This window comes from Cheilinus undulatus, linkage group 11 (genome assembly GCF_018320785.1).
Source record: "Cheilinus undulatus linkage group 11, ASM1832078v1, whole genome shotgun sequence".
In the NCBI taxonomy this organism is placed as follows: domain Eukaryota; kingdom Metazoa; phylum Chordata; class Actinopteri; order Labriformes; family Labridae; genus Cheilinus; species Cheilinus undulatus.
The window spans coordinates 12,319,814-12,336,950 of record NC_054875.1 but is presented as its reverse complement, the minus strand read 5'-3'; the positions used below and the strand labels follow the sequence as shown (position 1 = coordinate 12,336,950).

The following is a 17,137-nucleotide window of genomic DNA, read 5'->3' as shown; positions in this document are numbered from 1 at the left end:
TACGATGGTTGTAATGAGCATTCTATGATATGCCTCTGACGTCCAGTCTGCTTAGACCTCTGCATCGCTCTATCTAAGGAATTTAAACCCTGTACTGTATTATCACCATCAGTAGGGTGGGGTATTGTCTGTGGCCGGCTTGTTGTGGTGTGCGCATGTGTAGATTTACATATGAACAGGGCTTGACATTAACTTTTTTCACACCAGCCACTGTGATTAATGGCTACTAGCCACTCAGTGTTTTCACTAGCCACAGTTCTGTCATTGGGAATGTATTTACTATATATCATATGTACCTCTGCTATAAGATGAAACACATGCTCTTTCTTTTTTACCCTAATCACCATTTTCAATATCTGCTCTCCCCTTAGTAAAGCTCCTCTCTGTGTACATATGAAACACTACAGAGGCGAGTCACACTTCACTGACAGTCACTGAGACACTGGAGATTAAATGTTCTTGTTAAGCTTATTTGTCAGATATATTTCTTGAATGGTAGTAATTTTATACCAACACATAAACACTAGCTGTTAATGAACTGTTTAATCAGAAAATAATTAAAACTCCGTGAGCATTTCAAATTCTCACTCAGACAGCTCTTCAACAGAGTGAACTGAGTATTTCTCCCTCCATTTTCCTTAAGAAACTTCTGTCATCATTTATGGTGTAAATTCTTTATATGGGTAAAATATAAATCTTATCCATCTGTCTCTGTTTCTTACTGCTTCCATGAACTGTATTTAAAGTTTGAATGTTCCTATCGTCTTTCTGTTCATTCATCAATAAGCGGCAATGCAGACATTCTAACATTGATTTGTTCCTCATAAACATATGATATAAAGGGATTATTAACCAAATAATACTTTAACATTGCGTACACCCATGGCTCACGCGGGTGACACAGAGACACACACAGCTGGAGAGCACACACAAACAGCGCTGACGCTGATCCTCTGTGGTCAGAGAGGAGCTTTAATGCAGGAGAAAAGAGTTTAGGTGTTCTGAAACTTTTGCCCTCAACAGACTGAAGTCTGCAGTCTGCACTACCAACATTTAGTGTGTGTTTCAGAGTAGGTGTGTGCGTGAGCGTCGTGTTTGTGTGTCATTGTTATGCAGCATGAACGAAGATGAGGAAGAGAGGAGAGCAGCCGTTGGTGCTGCGTAAAAGACACACGAACCATCAGATGGAGGGGGAAGAGTGACGGGGGACATGAGATCATCACAGAAAAATTTAAAACCGAAGATTGTCCACGAGTCCCAAATCACGAGTCCGAGTCAAGTCTGGAGTCCTTTGTGCATGAGTCCAAGTCAAGTCTCAAGTCACTGATGTGTGTGACTTAAGTGCGACTAGAGTCCAAGTCCCGGACTCAAGTCCCCATCTCTGGCCATAGTAACAGAGAACAGTGCACTCTGTTGGACCCGCTATTTAGTTTTCAAGTCAAAGAATGACTGGACCAATCTGAGCTTTTTGAGGAGGCAAGAGAAAATGATGCATTAGTGGTAGTGCACAACCCTAATTTTTACAATTGGGGCAGCTTTAACTGGCATACTTATTAGAATATCTCATATTTCAGATTGCCCTTGCTGAAAAACAGAGGAACCCATAACAAAATCTTTGGCTTTGTCTATGGTCTGTGAGTACACAGGTGGGCTAGAATAAAGGCTGCTGCAGTAAGAGGTATTATGTATACTTATTTGAAGTTTTGGTCAAAATCTTTCTTTAATGGTCTTTCTTTAATTGTAGGATGAGTGAATCACCAGGGTAAATATTCAGATTGTATGATGAGATTCAATTCATTTCTACAGGGGATAGTTTTTCACATAATGCTGCAGATTAGTTTAAAAAATGGCTTTTTCTTTTTTTGACACGGGCTGAATGAAATAGGCTTTCCTGAAGATGTAATAGGTGTGTGGTCTGTTTTTACAAAGACAAGAATAGTCGAATTGTTAACTTGTTGAAAGTGTTTACTTTGGGCTCTTTTGAAATGTGGTGATATCTCCAGGTGTGTTTTTCAAAGATAAATTTTTGGTCCTTGTTTTGCCTTTGTTGATACGACAGCGAGATTGGAGAAGAAAGAAGAAAATAGTGGTGAGGTTGTGAATCATAGAGCCTCTTCCAGGAGTTCAACCAGCAGATGATTCTTCATGGACTGAAGCCTAAGCATCTGGGCTTCCATTTGCAGGTGTTTTCTCAGGAATGTTAGTCCATTCAAATCAAAAAATAGGGAAATGTAGTTGACAAGTTGAGCTGAAAGAATCATAGTGGAGTGGATGGCACATGCTGTGGAGTGGGTGGTAATGGTCAGAAATCCAGTGCGAGCAGGTGGGTGGGGATTAATGAAAGAGTCCTGTGCAAGCTCTAGTAGTATTAATTGATGGGTTAAAGTTATAGATGAGTGGTTTGAAATGGTTAAAGTAAAACTGGAAGCCAAGAAAGCTTGAGACACTAGTCTCAGTCTAGACATGGAGTCTTTGGAATTTTGAGTTCTCCGAGAGTCCACTGGAGTTCCATACACAGCCATGTTGGAAAATGAAGCCAATGTAGAAAACTGATTTTTTTTAGTGTCCACTTGAGGCTGGCTGCAGAGCATGAGAAGTCACATGCAACCCCATTTTAGAATTAGTGCTGCACGTTTAGGTAATAATGTGCAATTATACTGGGCAATATTGCATTTTGCAATTTCTATTGCAACATAGATGAATGGTATCATAAGTCTACTTGCTTAGGTATCAAGGAAAATGCAGAGATTAATGTTAAAATGAATTTTGGAACCCCCGACCTGGTTGTATTTTCTCTCACTGTGGTGCAGGTACAAATGCTCTAGTTTGCTTTCTCTGTAATAGAAGGAAAGCAAACCTTCTGTATGAGCTCATCTGAATGATCCAGTCCCGTTTCTATCCACTTCTTGTTTTACAATACTTGAACAACATTGACTCAAGCTGCATCATATCGGCCTTGTCTTTAATAGCTCAGTCTAAAGCCTTTTGTTTGATGTGTACACAGACACTCAGACACACACAGAGTCAGGCTTATCGTGCTATTGAGTTCAAGGATATGGGAGTCTGGGATTGTTTGGACTAGTGTCTCAAGATTTCTTGACTTTATCTGACTGCTTAGCAGAAGTTATGGTGGTGACATTGAACTTTCTGCAGGTTTCCCTTATCATATAGCCATGACTGTGTGTATGTGTTCACATCCAAGGTTTAAGGTTTTGGTCTAACCAGGAACAGTAGGAGTTTTCTTCAGTGATTTAAATTTTTTACTAAGAACTGTGGTTGCATTTGTTAAATGGGGGATTAAAACAAATTCTGTATATTTAGGAAGACTTGACTATATGAAACAATTTGGTATAGCATAGATTTATAAGCCCTTTCCCCAAAGATATTTCTGAAGCATTTGCAGCAGAGGCTCTGGCCTCCTCTGTGGTTTCGGTGACATGTTGAGTCCTTTTCATCCCCCTCTTTTGCAGAGTTCAAAGGTTACATCACCAGAGATCTGTGAATGAAGCTGCTTTGTTCTCTCTGCAGTTTATTATATGTCCAGCCAAAATCACACACACGCATGTGCACATCCCCCATCTGTATATGCACTTCTCTTTCTTTTCTCTCCTTCTCTTGTACTCTGGCTTAACACCAAAAGTTTCTGCAACCTTTTAAAACTATTTTTTCCCATTAAAGGCAAAAAAAGTTATTATTGGTAATTATAAGCCAATTGGAAGTATTTGATTTAACATGAAGTATCTCACTTGGTATAATTATTTTAAATAATTATGGGATAAATAAGCAAACTTTTATCCTACTTCTAGAAAAATCTATGTCAAAGTTCTCCAGATAAAACTTGCCGATTTAAATATTATTTTTAGACCTTCCTCCAGAAAGTCTGAAAAGACAAAACTATAAAACATTGCATTGTCTGCCGCTTGGCTGAGACATTGGCAACCTTCGGTCCTAAAAAATGAAGCCAATGCAGAAGTGCAAAAAATTGCTATACCGCGAGTGTCCACTTGAGGCTGGCTGCAGGAACACCGGAAGTTCCGTCTGCACACATGTTAAACAGCCGGTTTTGACACACAAAATAAACTGGTTTACAGCGTTCAAAACACCAAACGTGTGTCATTAGGTAGTGTCTTATTGTGCTCCCACTGTATGGGGGTGAATTTTTTTTGTACCACGATCGTTTGGATTATATTTAGAATGAAAGCTGATTGGCGCGTCTCATTTGATTGACAGATAGCTCGGCAGGCAGGCTCCGTTTCTGTCAACCAGAATGCTAGCTAGCAGGCTGACAGGAAGTTGGGCTTAGTGGGTGGGCCATTAGGTTGATCCGAAGTTCGGTTGAGGCCGCGATTTCAATATGGAAGCCTCCACGGATTGGCTTCAAGAACCGTTTGAGTCCGCCTATTGAAAGCAGACGACTGACGTCACACGGGGTTTGTCCAGTTCTTTCTACAGTCTATGGTCTCAGCCCTGTTTTATTTGCTACATCTCTCATTCTTCAGTCTACTTGGCAAGTAGACTGTTGTTACTGCTGAAGTGGTAAAAGTGAAGTCACTGATAGACATTCTATTTCAAAAGGCTCTGTGTTTTTTGCCACTTGCTTTTTTCTTTCACCTATTATAACGTTACAGCATTTCATGAAATGAAATAATGGGAGGAACACAGTTAATGATATTTTGTGAATGTTTTTTAAGATCAATGCCATTTTCATGTTAGTAAGCCTCGTGTGGGTTAAGCCAGCAACAAGTTAGCACTGCTGGAATCTTAGATTTTGAACTATAAGATGTTATCTGTTTAGTTTGAGCAGTGATGGCAGCTGTAGGGCATAGGACAGTCAGTTTTTGTGCTAATTAAAGCTAAATGAGTGGCTGAAGCTCAATCGCACGTTGCAGAGTGTACATCTGCCCCACATATTCTGGAGCTGTTCGCTGTGTGCAGCACTGCCCACGTGCGCATATGCTACGTAAGTTCACTGCAGAGCAGGCCAGTGGGATGTCATCTTTATAAAATTTATTGTTGGTGGGGCAAATTAGACTATGGTGATAAAAATAAGACTAGGGCAGAGCACCATGGTCTTAGTAATTGATCGGTAACACTGAGGCAGAAGACTAGCTTGCCCAATACCCATCAAAAAAAAAGAAATATCAAGAGGTTTGCTGCCATTAAGTTAGGGTAAGGTCTCTGAGCTGAAAATGCTTCTTGGGCCTTACTGTTACCATTCAGCTACCATCACCTGTATGACCAGCACAGTTCAGACTGAAGAGAAGAGAGCCACAGAAGTTAAAAGCATGTTGGCAAACACGCTCCTCCTCTTAGTGAATACCCGATAAGAATTTCATGCCAGAACTGAAATACTGTATATTAAGTACCTCAATTTCAACTGCCCTTTTCCCCCATACAAAGGAATTTTCTAAAAATTGTTGAATATTTCCTGGGACTAGGGATGCTCTTAGGTAAAACATTTCTTATCCGATTAAATTTGAAATTTAAGTTGTGTTTAATTGGCTATTCTAAAGTCCAGAAAATGCTCATAAAACAGTCAAATTTGAGCCCTTTGTATGTAACACAGGACTACACTGTAAGTGCAAGTGGCGTTTTGTTATTGGTTTGCAGAGTGTAGTAATGTTAGCAGTGCTACCACCATTGACAGCTTTTGATCTTCCTTGTGAGTTAATATCAACACACAGCCTTCATACAACTTTATTGCCTATTTCTAGATCCAGATACTGCTAAACCGTACTGCTCCTTTGAGATGCTATCTGTTTTCTGTCTTTGTTTACATCCAGGTGGTAGAGCACTGGGGGCAGTCATTGACCTGAGCTTTAGTGGCTCATATCGGTGAGCAACTGTGGTACAGTTTAGCCAAAGCATTAACTGAAATTGTGGGCCTAAATTGATGAAAAATGATAAGTGTAACTGGCTGGAAATTTTTGACTACTGGGGGTGCCCAATTAATCAGCCAATCACAAACATTTTACCTAATACTAACAACTTTAGAAGAGAAGGGAGTTATCGTTTTAATTGCGAAGAGCCAGTTGGAGTTGTTCAGAGTAGATCTGTCACTTGGCTCCTTTTCTTAAGTGCTTGTGTTGGTTTGGTAGAGTGGACAGTGGTGGTACTGCATTTCAGCTCTGTGGCCTAGTTTAACCCAGATAGCACCCTCTCCATCCCTGTCACTTCTTTATCGTTCCTCATTTGTTTTCTTGTAGGTTTTCCACTACCTCTATCCTCCTTTCTCCTCTCTCTCTTTTAACTTTCTCTCTCTCTGGCCGCCTCTCTGCCTCTCTCACCGTTTGCTTTCCCCTCAGTGTCCAGAAGAAAGGGGTGGTGCATTCCAAAAGCCTGGAGACCATTCCCCTCTTTCAGCCAGTGGCCCAGAGAGTGACAGAGGAATTAGAATAAGAATAGCTGTCCATTCACCCCAGTGCCCCAGTGACGAGCCGGAGGGAGTGAGAGAGGGTGAAGCGGAGGGAGGAGAGGAATGAAGAGGGGGTCCCCGCTCACATGCAGTTTTCCCATTGGCGGGCAGCGTTCCCTCTGTTTTTACATCGCTGCCGTCAATTGTGCTTTCAAGTTTGTTTTACATATTCTGGCGCACATACACACTACACATGTGCATACATGCGTAAATATACACATTGGGGTCCAGAGTCTGCACACGTGCACACACAGATACGGGAACCTACTCACACATATATACACACTGCAGTTGGGAGAAATCTGACCACGCAGTGCAGAGGAGACAGAGGTGACCTGTGGCTGTGTGAGTATGAAGCTAAATCATCACTTGTTTGATGACCTGAATGGTTGATAGGTTTTTATCTTATGACATCAGGCAAAGTTCTTTTTGATATCCTGCTGTTTTTGGAGGATTAGTCTTGTGGTGGAGATTTAAGTTTAAATGTGACCTTGTGCTGTCATCATCTCTGTAGGTCGCCTGTGGCTAAACTGTAAACTCTTAACTGTGTAGCTTTTAAAATGTAACACTGGTGTTGTAGTTTAACAAGTAGCAGGTGGTTTTACTGTTCCTAAGCAAATGCCTTGTTGAATACTTTAAGATTTATTTGAAAAAGTGGGGCTTTAAGTGCTATCGTGATGAAATTTGTTCTGTTTTTTGTTTTCTATTCCAGTTGCATGGTCTTTTTTCTCTACTAGTTTCTCATTTTTGCATCCAGTGTTTTTTCCTGCTTGTGAGGGTTGTTGAAACTAATCATTTCTACAATACATCAGGTTTTGGACACAGATGATTCTGCATCATACAGTGTTAAAACAAAATTCTTTATGGAAAACTATCCATTATAGGTCTAATGAATAACGGTTGACCAGTACTGGTTATTCAGGGCCAACATTAAAACCAATAATTATTAGTAGTCCATGTGACTGATGATCTGAATTGATATGCATTTGTTATGATGAATTAAACATACCTAATGTGATGAAAGTGAAACTGCAGTTAAAAAAGTTAAGGAAAATAAACAATTTAGCTCTAGCTCTGTCAACATGAGAAACAGCGCAGAGCAACACAGTAATCAGCCAGGCCAACCAATGAGGTGCATTTTTTGATGATGGTCATTATTAGTCAGCAGGACCGATATTGGCCGATGCAGATGTTGAACTGATGTATCATTAAATCCCTGGGAAGAAATTAGCACACCACTTATGCCAACAAAAGTAGAGCTGTTGCAACATGATTGTAAGATCATAAAAAATGAAAACAATGTTGGTTTTTGGCATTCTTATCAACATGCGGGAAGATCACATTTTAAAGGTCGGAAACGTTAGCATCTCAACATTTCCATACCTCATAGAATAATGGCATTATGCTTTGTGTCTTTCTTTTAGCTCGTGCAATATTTTTTTCAGTGGTTAGTTTTGCAGGGTAAACAGAAGACATTTTATTTAACTGAAAAAATGTGGTAAATCAGTATAAATATTTTTATTCTTTGGTAAAGTTAAGTACTTTTTTATTCCTCCTGTTGTTCTTTTTGATTGTAGGGTGAGCATGCATACAAGTAAAACCATGATATTAGCTTGAGTAACAAATAAAATGGATTAAGTTGTCGAGTGTTAAAGCCAAACCAAAGCGCTTATTCAAGCTGCATATGGAATAGGTATTTAAATGTTCAGAAGACAGATCCTTTATTGTATCGGCTGTAGACAGTGGATTTAAACCAATGTAAATCCAATGAACTGTGTTACACTGTGGGTGTGAGATGTCGTGGGGTCCCTTCTCTGTGTTTCCGCATTCGACAGTGTGAGCGCCCAGCCACGTGGACCTCTCACTGCCAAGCTGAGTGTGAAAAATGCTTTCCAACTGAGACCTTCTTTAGATCACAAACCTTGAATAGTGAGAAAGGTTAAGCTACTTGAAAATGAAGAAATCTTATTTGTCATATGTCGGTTGGTGAGGAAGTTTTCCCTCTGACTTCAGTGGCATATTTTAGCAGCAAAAGAAACACTGTGTATGAAGTATTTTAGCCAGGTTTGTCCTTTTGCCTCCCTTTAACCACTTTGCCTTAAAGTGGACCTGAATGTAGTTTAGCTGAGGTCAAAATTTATATTCATATTTTCCCTATTACTGTTGGTACCACTATCTGCAACCCCTTTTTCTTTCACTTTCTTTGCCACTCATTATGAAATAATTTGTTTTCTTTTGTTACAGCCGGAGAGACAGCCTGGTTTCCTAGTGTCCAGGAGCTCTGATGTCCATCATGGCCTTGTATTTGACCCTGCTCATGCTGGGTGAGTAGAAGACTTAAATCTGTTTGGTGTGTTTCTCTTTAAGGTTGCTTTTTATTCTAATTGAAGCTAAGTCAACTGCTGTTAAAAGACTTCGGTTCAGTTTCAGTTAAATGTAATGTATTCGAATGTGTTGTGGAAAAAGCAGCCCTCTAAATATTGTGAGAGATAATTTGAGCATTGATTTGAAAACTTATCAGCAATTACATCAGTCAAATGATCCTAACCTATCCTAACAAGAATAGCATCTTTTTGAAGACCTGTTTAATGAAGCGTGATCAGTTAACATAAACAGAATAGGCATCAACATGCGAGTGTAGGGACTTTCCCTGATCACTCACAATGTGAAATGAGGGTAAAACGAAAGTGTGTAGTTTACTTTTGCCAATGTAACAATAGTACATGACAGTTTCTTTATAAAAGTGATTCAAATCCATGATTACAGTGATTGCATGGTAAACCCCCGCTCCTGTCTTAACCTGTCTGCCATTATTTATTACTCATGACAGTATTAATGGAGGCCTGGTTGCAGGATCTTTTATCTGGAAGGTTTTCCAATTCAAAGAGTTTGTGTTGGAGCGATCATATGGAAAAAGAAAATTTAAATAGATAAAAACAAATAGTGAAGTTGTTGTTCCAGCACCCAAACAAATGCATTTTTGCTTCCTCTAATCAACTGAAAAACTGTTATGCAGTTCATACATCAAATTTTTCATATATGTAAAAGAAGTAAAGACATGCCACCCTTGGTGTTAGAGAAGCTGTGTGACTTTTCAAACTCCAGCATCCTAAGTAGTGCAAACCAATCACAGAAACCAAAGCCTATGGATTTTTTTCAAAATATGTATTGTGGACCAAGTCAGTGATACAGCAGCAACAGAGTCTCATGTGAAATATGATGATTATTTGAACAGGAATTCTCATTTACAGTAGCCTGTGTTTTTCTTCATGACCTTCAACTCCATCATGCATGTTGTTTCTGCATCACTAGTCTCAAAGCCAGAGAAATTCCCAGAGACTATTAACATTATATTACCACTACAGTCACATATTATTTCATGCACTTAAATCACAGGATTGAGTGTCACCACAGATGTCTGTATTAGATTGTTTTAAGGATTGGACACAGGAAACTAAGGTTGCAGTGAGTTAATGCTACCTTTAAGCTCGGTCAAAAAACAGTGACAGAACCCCAAATGATAATAATAATAACGCTATATGTAATTTTTCACACAGATTAGAAATGGGGTGCCATGCTTGCTAAATGGCATATTAGAGTTGTTTATGCTTTAAACCAGATTCCCCCTGTAAACAGACTCCCAAAGGGAAACAAGGAAACAAACAAACAGACCAAAATACCTGCAACAATAATATTTAATTGTGACAAAATATTTTTCAAAAAGAAGTAAAATTACTGATTGTTTAAAATTAAGCATAATAGGTAAGTTATATTGGCTTCCACTCTGGGTGCGAGTGTGTGTTGCAGAGTGGGTGTTTAGAACCAATAAATGCCCTCTTTGGAAAGTCATAAAATCTGTTGTCCCTCTCACTTCAAGATAATGAGCAAGCTGTAAACTGAAGTGGATAGGGCTCTGTCAAGGACTTTGCAGTCAGTGTCCTTCAGTCACAAACTAACATTGGACAAGACCATGAAAAACTTTTTCCTATATTGATATGCAAAAAATCCATGTTGGTACTTACCTTAAAAAGTTGTGCATTAAATATATTTACTTTCTCATTTGTGTAATTAGTTAGTAACGCCTATAGTTAGATTGCTTTTTCATCACTCTTAAATGCCAACATCAGCATAAATCCTTATTCTAGTAAAGAGGAAATACACAAGAGTTCTCTTCTATGCTATCTAATACAAACTACGTGACAGCAAAGGTGTTAAAGTCAAACATTAATTTAGTTGAGTTCACAGCATTGGAGATATGTTTTTGTTCAGGGTGAAGGTTACACTTTACCGTCTCATTCTTTACCTTTTGTGCAACAAATTCAAAGTACTGTGCTGCAAGCTGCAAAAGAGATCTGGATTTTACCTGCTCTCCATTTTGATTTTCCTTTGCCATGAACTTGAGTCAACCTGACCTGAGCATTGTCATATGACACTGTCTAAAGCCTGAATGAAAAGGGATAGTTGATTTATTTTACTGTCTGCCTGTTACGCAGCTATTTGAGGAATTGAAAACAACACAAGTAACAAGATACAGAACTGTACAGCACTTTTAGGAATGTTTGGGACAAAAATTGAGGCTGAAGTAAGGCGTAGATGAGGCGAGTAATCTGTCAGGGCACCCTTGAGGGAGAGGAAGATTGACACAACCCTGGCTGTGCTCTGGATGTCCTTCTATATTACCAGGGGCCTGAGAAAATAATCTGTTGAAATAAGTCCTTACCTTGAGGGCAGAGTAAGGGTTGGGTGTGGCAAGTAAACATGGATTAGGGTACTGTCTGAGTGGGCAGCAGGGTTGCCACAAGCCATCGGTCATGCTGTGGATGTCCCAAAGGCTGTGGAACTACCAGCAGTCTCCGGGCATATTACCAGGGGTGAAAAGTTTGACCTTGGCTGCTGAGCAACTCACCTGTGTTGACATGTGTCAAGCTTGACTCTGCCCCAGGTTGTGGCACATCAGGCCTCGTAATGAATCCTTAGCACTCTACATGCCTGAAACTTACTCACATGACTGTCATTTTTTTGATTAGTAAAGGTAATTAGATTACTGAGGTTGCAGCAGAAATAAATACATTGCTGCATTACAAACAAATGTGATGTTATTGCAGTGATGCATTACTTTGTACTTTGTACTGTATAACCCAACACTGCAGGTCAAAGACTTAAGATAACAGCAAATTTCCAAGTTTATTTCATCTCAGTGATATCCTGAAAGTTGGTTTAAACATGCTGAAACCTCATCATATAAATACAGTTATGTGTAGAGATATTTCACGTTAACAGGGGATGTAGGATGTTACTTTGTATGGCTACTTCCACAATGGAAAAGCTTTCTACACCCCTCCACCACAGCACATATCAGGTGCACTCAAAAAGGAAATGCAAGCTGCATGACTTGGCTCCATGGAATTACTTCTTGTCCAGTGTTAAAGTAGGTAAAATCTAAGGCTTAAGATATTTCCAGTGTGGACATTTTCTGCTCTCTTCATCAGCTCTGTCAAATCTTCAATCAGCTCATAATGTTAAAGCTCCTGTTCTTGTGTTAACTTGGGTTTATCAGGTCAAGTTGTAGGATTTAAAAAAAAACTCTGTGAGAATTTGGGGCATTTGTGGAATGTGAGGTAAATAATAGGCCACTGACAGCAGTGCTGGATCGGAGGCACAGTGGGCTCTTGCAGGGTTAATTGGTGACTGAGGGGCATTTTTGGAAACTGCCACACACACCTACACACACAGAGTGCACAACCACCTTTAAATGAATTTGTTTAGTTTATTGGATCACCTTTGTTACTGTTTTACAGTTTCTCAGGAGACTTCAGTGTGACTTAACCTATGAAAAAGAGAGCGATTAAGCATATTATACATGCCCCTCCCATCTCGCCTACACTCAGGTATCTGGGTCAGTCTGTGTGTCAATAATTAACTTGAACTATATTTGTGTGTTACAAGCTGCCAAGTAGTGAACTAGAGCTGGCTTTTGTCCTGGAATTCACATTAATGAGTGTTAAAAAATGAATAGATACATGTACTGTATGTACAATCAACATTAGCAGTACAAAAATAAAACAGTAGCAAAAACTGCGATGTTATCTGAGTGTCACCATAGGCCCAAATACTGACTTTAGGCTCTGTAAGTAGCTACTTTGATTTATGTGAAAATTAAAGCTCCTGTAAGGTGTTCTATCTTGTTTTTTGTGGATATATAACAGAATTCAGTTGTTTCTGCTGCCTTAGTATGCTGCCTAAAGCGAATCAGACCATCCATAAGAAGGTCGATAATTACCCTTTTGCTTTCATTTGGATTTTTTTCCAAACTCCACGTGGGCTTTCATTTATTTTGCCCTGAGAAGAGGTTTCTGTCTAGCCACTCTGCCATTAAGCCAGTATCAGAGGAAGGCTGCAGTGATGGTTGTCCTTTGGAAACTTCCTCTCATCTCCCCACAGGATCTCTGGAGCTCAGTCAAAGTGACCATTGGGTTCTTGGTCACCTCTCTTACTAAGGCCCTTCTCCCCAGATTGCTCAGTTTGGCCAGACGACCAGCTCTTGAAGAGTCCTTTTCTTGCCAAACGCCTTCTAATTAAGAATTACAGAGACCACTGTGTTCTTGGAAACTTTCAGTGCAGATTTTTTTGTAGCCTTCCACGGATCTGTGCCTTGCACCATCCTGTCTCAGGCGTTACTTTGACTTTATGCCTTGGGTTTTACTCTGATATGCATTGTCAGCTAGATGGCCTTCTATAGAGGTGTGAACTTTCCAAATATTTATCAATTTACTTTTAATCACTCCAGTCAAGGTGTAGAAACAACTCAGCAAAGATCCACAGAAATGGGAGGCATCTGAGCTAAATTTAAAATGTTTCTGCAAGGGGTCTGAATACTAATGTGACAAAGGTTTTTCTTTTGAATAAATTTGCTAAAATTTCTACAACTATTTTTTACTTTGTGATCATAGGGTGCAGGGCTGTCTAACAATTAGATCATTTTTAAAATCGGTTAGCCCACTGGCGATCTGCATTTCTGATCTAGAACCACTTTGTTTTTTTTATAGTTTTTAAGGCAGGATTTGACTCTGTAAAGGTATCTGTCACCTCACCCTAGCTCTGCCTCCCCCACCCTCTTGTTAAGCCCTTTTTATCATCAATATCTCTTGTGTATCTTTTAAAGTTTCATGTGTCATGTTGGTGATAGGAATAGTAGTTTTGCTGTAGTTAGAGTCGTGCTAGGGTAGGTAGAAGGGGGAGGTAGAGCATCAGCCCAGTCTTGCAGGGGTGAGTGCTAGCCCTAGTCAGGGCGCCTTACCCTATCTCTGCTTCCACCACCCTTTAACTAAGCCTGGGTCTGTTGAAGGTGGCAATGCTGTTTGGCCATGTGGTAGGGTATGGTAGACATAGTGGGCGGTGAGAGCTGACATGGAGGGGGGAGGCTCTGGGAAACTGGAGATCACTGTTCAGCCCTCCGGAGGTGCCTTGTGACTAATTTGATAAAACACCAACGAAACAGGGTTCCTACGAGACAACCCTAGTGAAATGTTGGCTTCTTGCTGCTAACAGCAGCTGTCAACATGGTTGACTTGTGTAGGCAAATAGTGAAGATTTAGCTTGGTTTAGGTACTTCTTCGCAGAGCGTTTATCCTTTCTGTATAGCACAAAGATGTTGTATTTGCCTTAAATATTGAGCCAAGATGTACTGTACATTACTTTCTCCATCAGAGGCATTGGTCTTGATTAGAGTGAAATGGACTTGCATTCTTCCCTTGTCAAATACTTTTGATATGACTTTTTAAACTTACTGTAAAAGTCTATATAATGGGTTTTAAAATTTTATCCTTTAATTTTTTGACACCAAGGGTTTAAGTCGATGCAATCTCTGAAATTATAATGAGGAATAGTAGTGAAAAGAAGAGAGGCTTTTAAAAGACAATGATTTCAGGAGACAGGGTGCATCGGAGATAAATAAATAAGTCAAAATGTGAAGGCTTACTCTTGCATATTGTCCATATTGCACCAATACTTGCAATGTTTTGGTACCAAAATATTGCTCGTATATTTGTGCAATTTAAAGTGTGTTGGCGTTAACCTGATACTTTTTTGTTATAGAAAAGAAGAGATTATCCAGTATTGGGTGTCTAGAACTTTTATTCCTTTGTATTAAAAAATGACTTGAATAATATTAAATTTAAAAAATGTGTTATTTTGACAACTCTAGTTTTGATCAGTGTTAACATTGTTAGTTATCGGTTTAAAATACTTTATGTGAATTTCAGAGCGGAACTTGTACTTATCAGCAAAGATGTTGAAGCAGCAAAACAAACCTTGGTTCTCAGAGCTCCTACCGTTATCTGCAGTGAATACTGGATGTGAAAAGCCTAAACATGGTTTGTTTACATTCTTGCTCCCAATCGCCTACACATAAAAATATTACAGATTAAAGATCGGGATGACTTTGTACCACATGACCAGGAAGCCCACTGAGCTGTAGTAGAAAGTGTGTGAACAGGTCTTCTCTCTTGTCTTCACACTGTTTCACAACACTGACACCTGGAATGTTTCCTCTAATGAATAACATTTTCCTCCCTGTCCCTACATTCCTGCCACAGCTCTGTGTACAGGCGGGAGACGCCCCAGGGTGTCATTACTGTGACTCTTTCCTTCTGTGTATTTCTATGCCACGTGCTGCACTATAATCACACACAGGTAAACCAGCTGGTGTCAAACAACACCTGTACAAGTGGCTTTACATCAAGTCACACTCATACATCTCTGCCATGTTTTCTTTCATGCATTCCATAGAGAGGCACAAGGAAAACACTTACTCTTGTTTTGTCGAAAAGGCACAGTGTTTGGTCTGCTTAAAAGGACCTCACTAGGTTCCTTTTTTACAGCCCCCACCACAAGTTTAAAAAATGGTTGTTATGTAAACAAAAAAAACCCTACATTTATATATTACCTTAACTTTGTAAATGGAAAAAGAGACAACTCAGATTAAGCCATCCACCATCCAACCACCATCCTCTGCTTATCTGGAGCTGAGTCACAGTCAAAGCAGGCTGAGTAATTCTCCTTGGGAATTGCAAGGCATTCCTAGGACATAATCCCTTATGCATGCTCTAGGTCTACATGGGGTCCCCTCAAAATTGGATAAGCCTGGAAGACCTCCAAGGACTGGCCCCTTTTGAAGAGAGGAAACAGTGGCTGTACTCAGTGCTATGCCCTTCCCAAATGTCAGAGCTCCTTACTCCTATGCTTAAGGCTGAGCCCAGACACCTGTCCTTATTTCAGACCCTAGTGTCACTGTCCACCATCTCACCTTTCTGGTCACTACCAAAGGCTCATTTCTACACTTCGGCCAATTGAAGCGTTTCCTTTTAGCTTAGCATCACTGGCAGTGCAGACTGGTGTGAACTATTCCACACAACACAATTCTACAAAATCAGCAAGTTATAGTAGCAATTTGTGTACAGTGAATTGTGGCAGCTACTGTCCCGTATCCACTCAAAAATTAATGATAGAGCTACACTAGACCTGTGCCAGTTGTTCAGATCTTATTTTGACAATAACCTGTAAAAACCTATATAGTCTACTTTTTCCAAAAAGAAAATTCATATGATTGGTATGATATGGGAATCAATAAAGAATTGAACTGGTAAGAATAACTGATAATGGCATTGATATCAATAAAATATTATCAATTCCCATCCCTACTTAAAATAAAGCTCAAGCCCATTTACAATCTAAATGTGTTGTCCCAGAGAAAAATCTTGTCTCAGGCATGCAATGCTACTGCCCCTTGCTTCATAAACCCAGGAGACACATTTTGAAACAAAGTCAGGCAGGAAGTACATATGGAAAAGAAAATACAGACTACATATAAGGCATTAAAATGATTAGTAGGGCAAGCAGAGTCTGCTTTCCAGAGCTCTGACACCCTAAAGCTCTGTTCACCAAAGGCCCGCTTTACTCTGAGCTACCAAAGAATCATTAGTAATTTTCTTATATTTTGTTTGGTCAGTAACTATGATAGGATGGTATTAAAGGAATCGATTACAAATTACTTACCTGTAATGATTGCAGCCTGTCGAAAAAAAGCTGATAATTGGCTGTTAGGTGTTAGAAAATGATTTCAGTCTGGCTTCACTGCAGTACTTTAGCCAGTTCATTTTGAAAACAGGGTTCACAGTGCCTTTGAATGCATTTGAAAGCATTACAGAAACATCTTTTTACATTAATCTTGTTTCCTTTCAGTAGCTTTGGTTATCAGGAAGGAGGTCATACTAACAACTCACAAAACTGCAAGGAATGAAGGTACATTTTCTGAAGTAATCCCACCTTGGAAGACACTGCTGACCATTTATCTACCTGGTATTTTGCCCCTTTGACATCCTCTTCCCACTGTCAAAGTTTAAATCAGTTTAAGATAACACAAAAGTTTTTATTGCTACGCACTCATGGTTGTAGATAATACAAATTAACTCAGTAAGAAAGAAACTGATTTTAATGAAATCACAAACAAATCACTGAAATTAATAACATAATGGCATAAGTATGATACTTAAATAACTATCTTGGCTCCATGGATCTTTTCACTTTACAAGCCTCTGCTGGGTTCTTTCTTAAATCTTAACATCTTTAATTAAATTCTATCTAAAAAACATTTGAAGGTGATTAAAAGATGGAAAAACAAAACGTAATGCATGGATGCCACTCTGATGTTCTGCATGCTCGTCT

General features: G+C 39.4%; 1 protein-coding gene across 1 annotated transcript in view; it reads left to right on the top strand.

The window, feature by feature from the left end:
* Positions 1-17,137, top strand: part of lamb2l (laminin, beta 2-like) — an 86,506-nt gene that overhangs the window by 9,967 nt on the left and 59,402 nt on the right. Inside the window, exon 2 of the mRNA XM_041799720.1 lies at positions 8,660-8,739. Within this exon, the coding sequence (XP_041655654.1) occupies positions 8,700-8,739 (40 nt within the window). The 5' untranslated portion in view covers positions 8,660-8,699. The remainder of the gene's footprint in view (positions 1-8,659; positions 8,740-17,137) is intronic.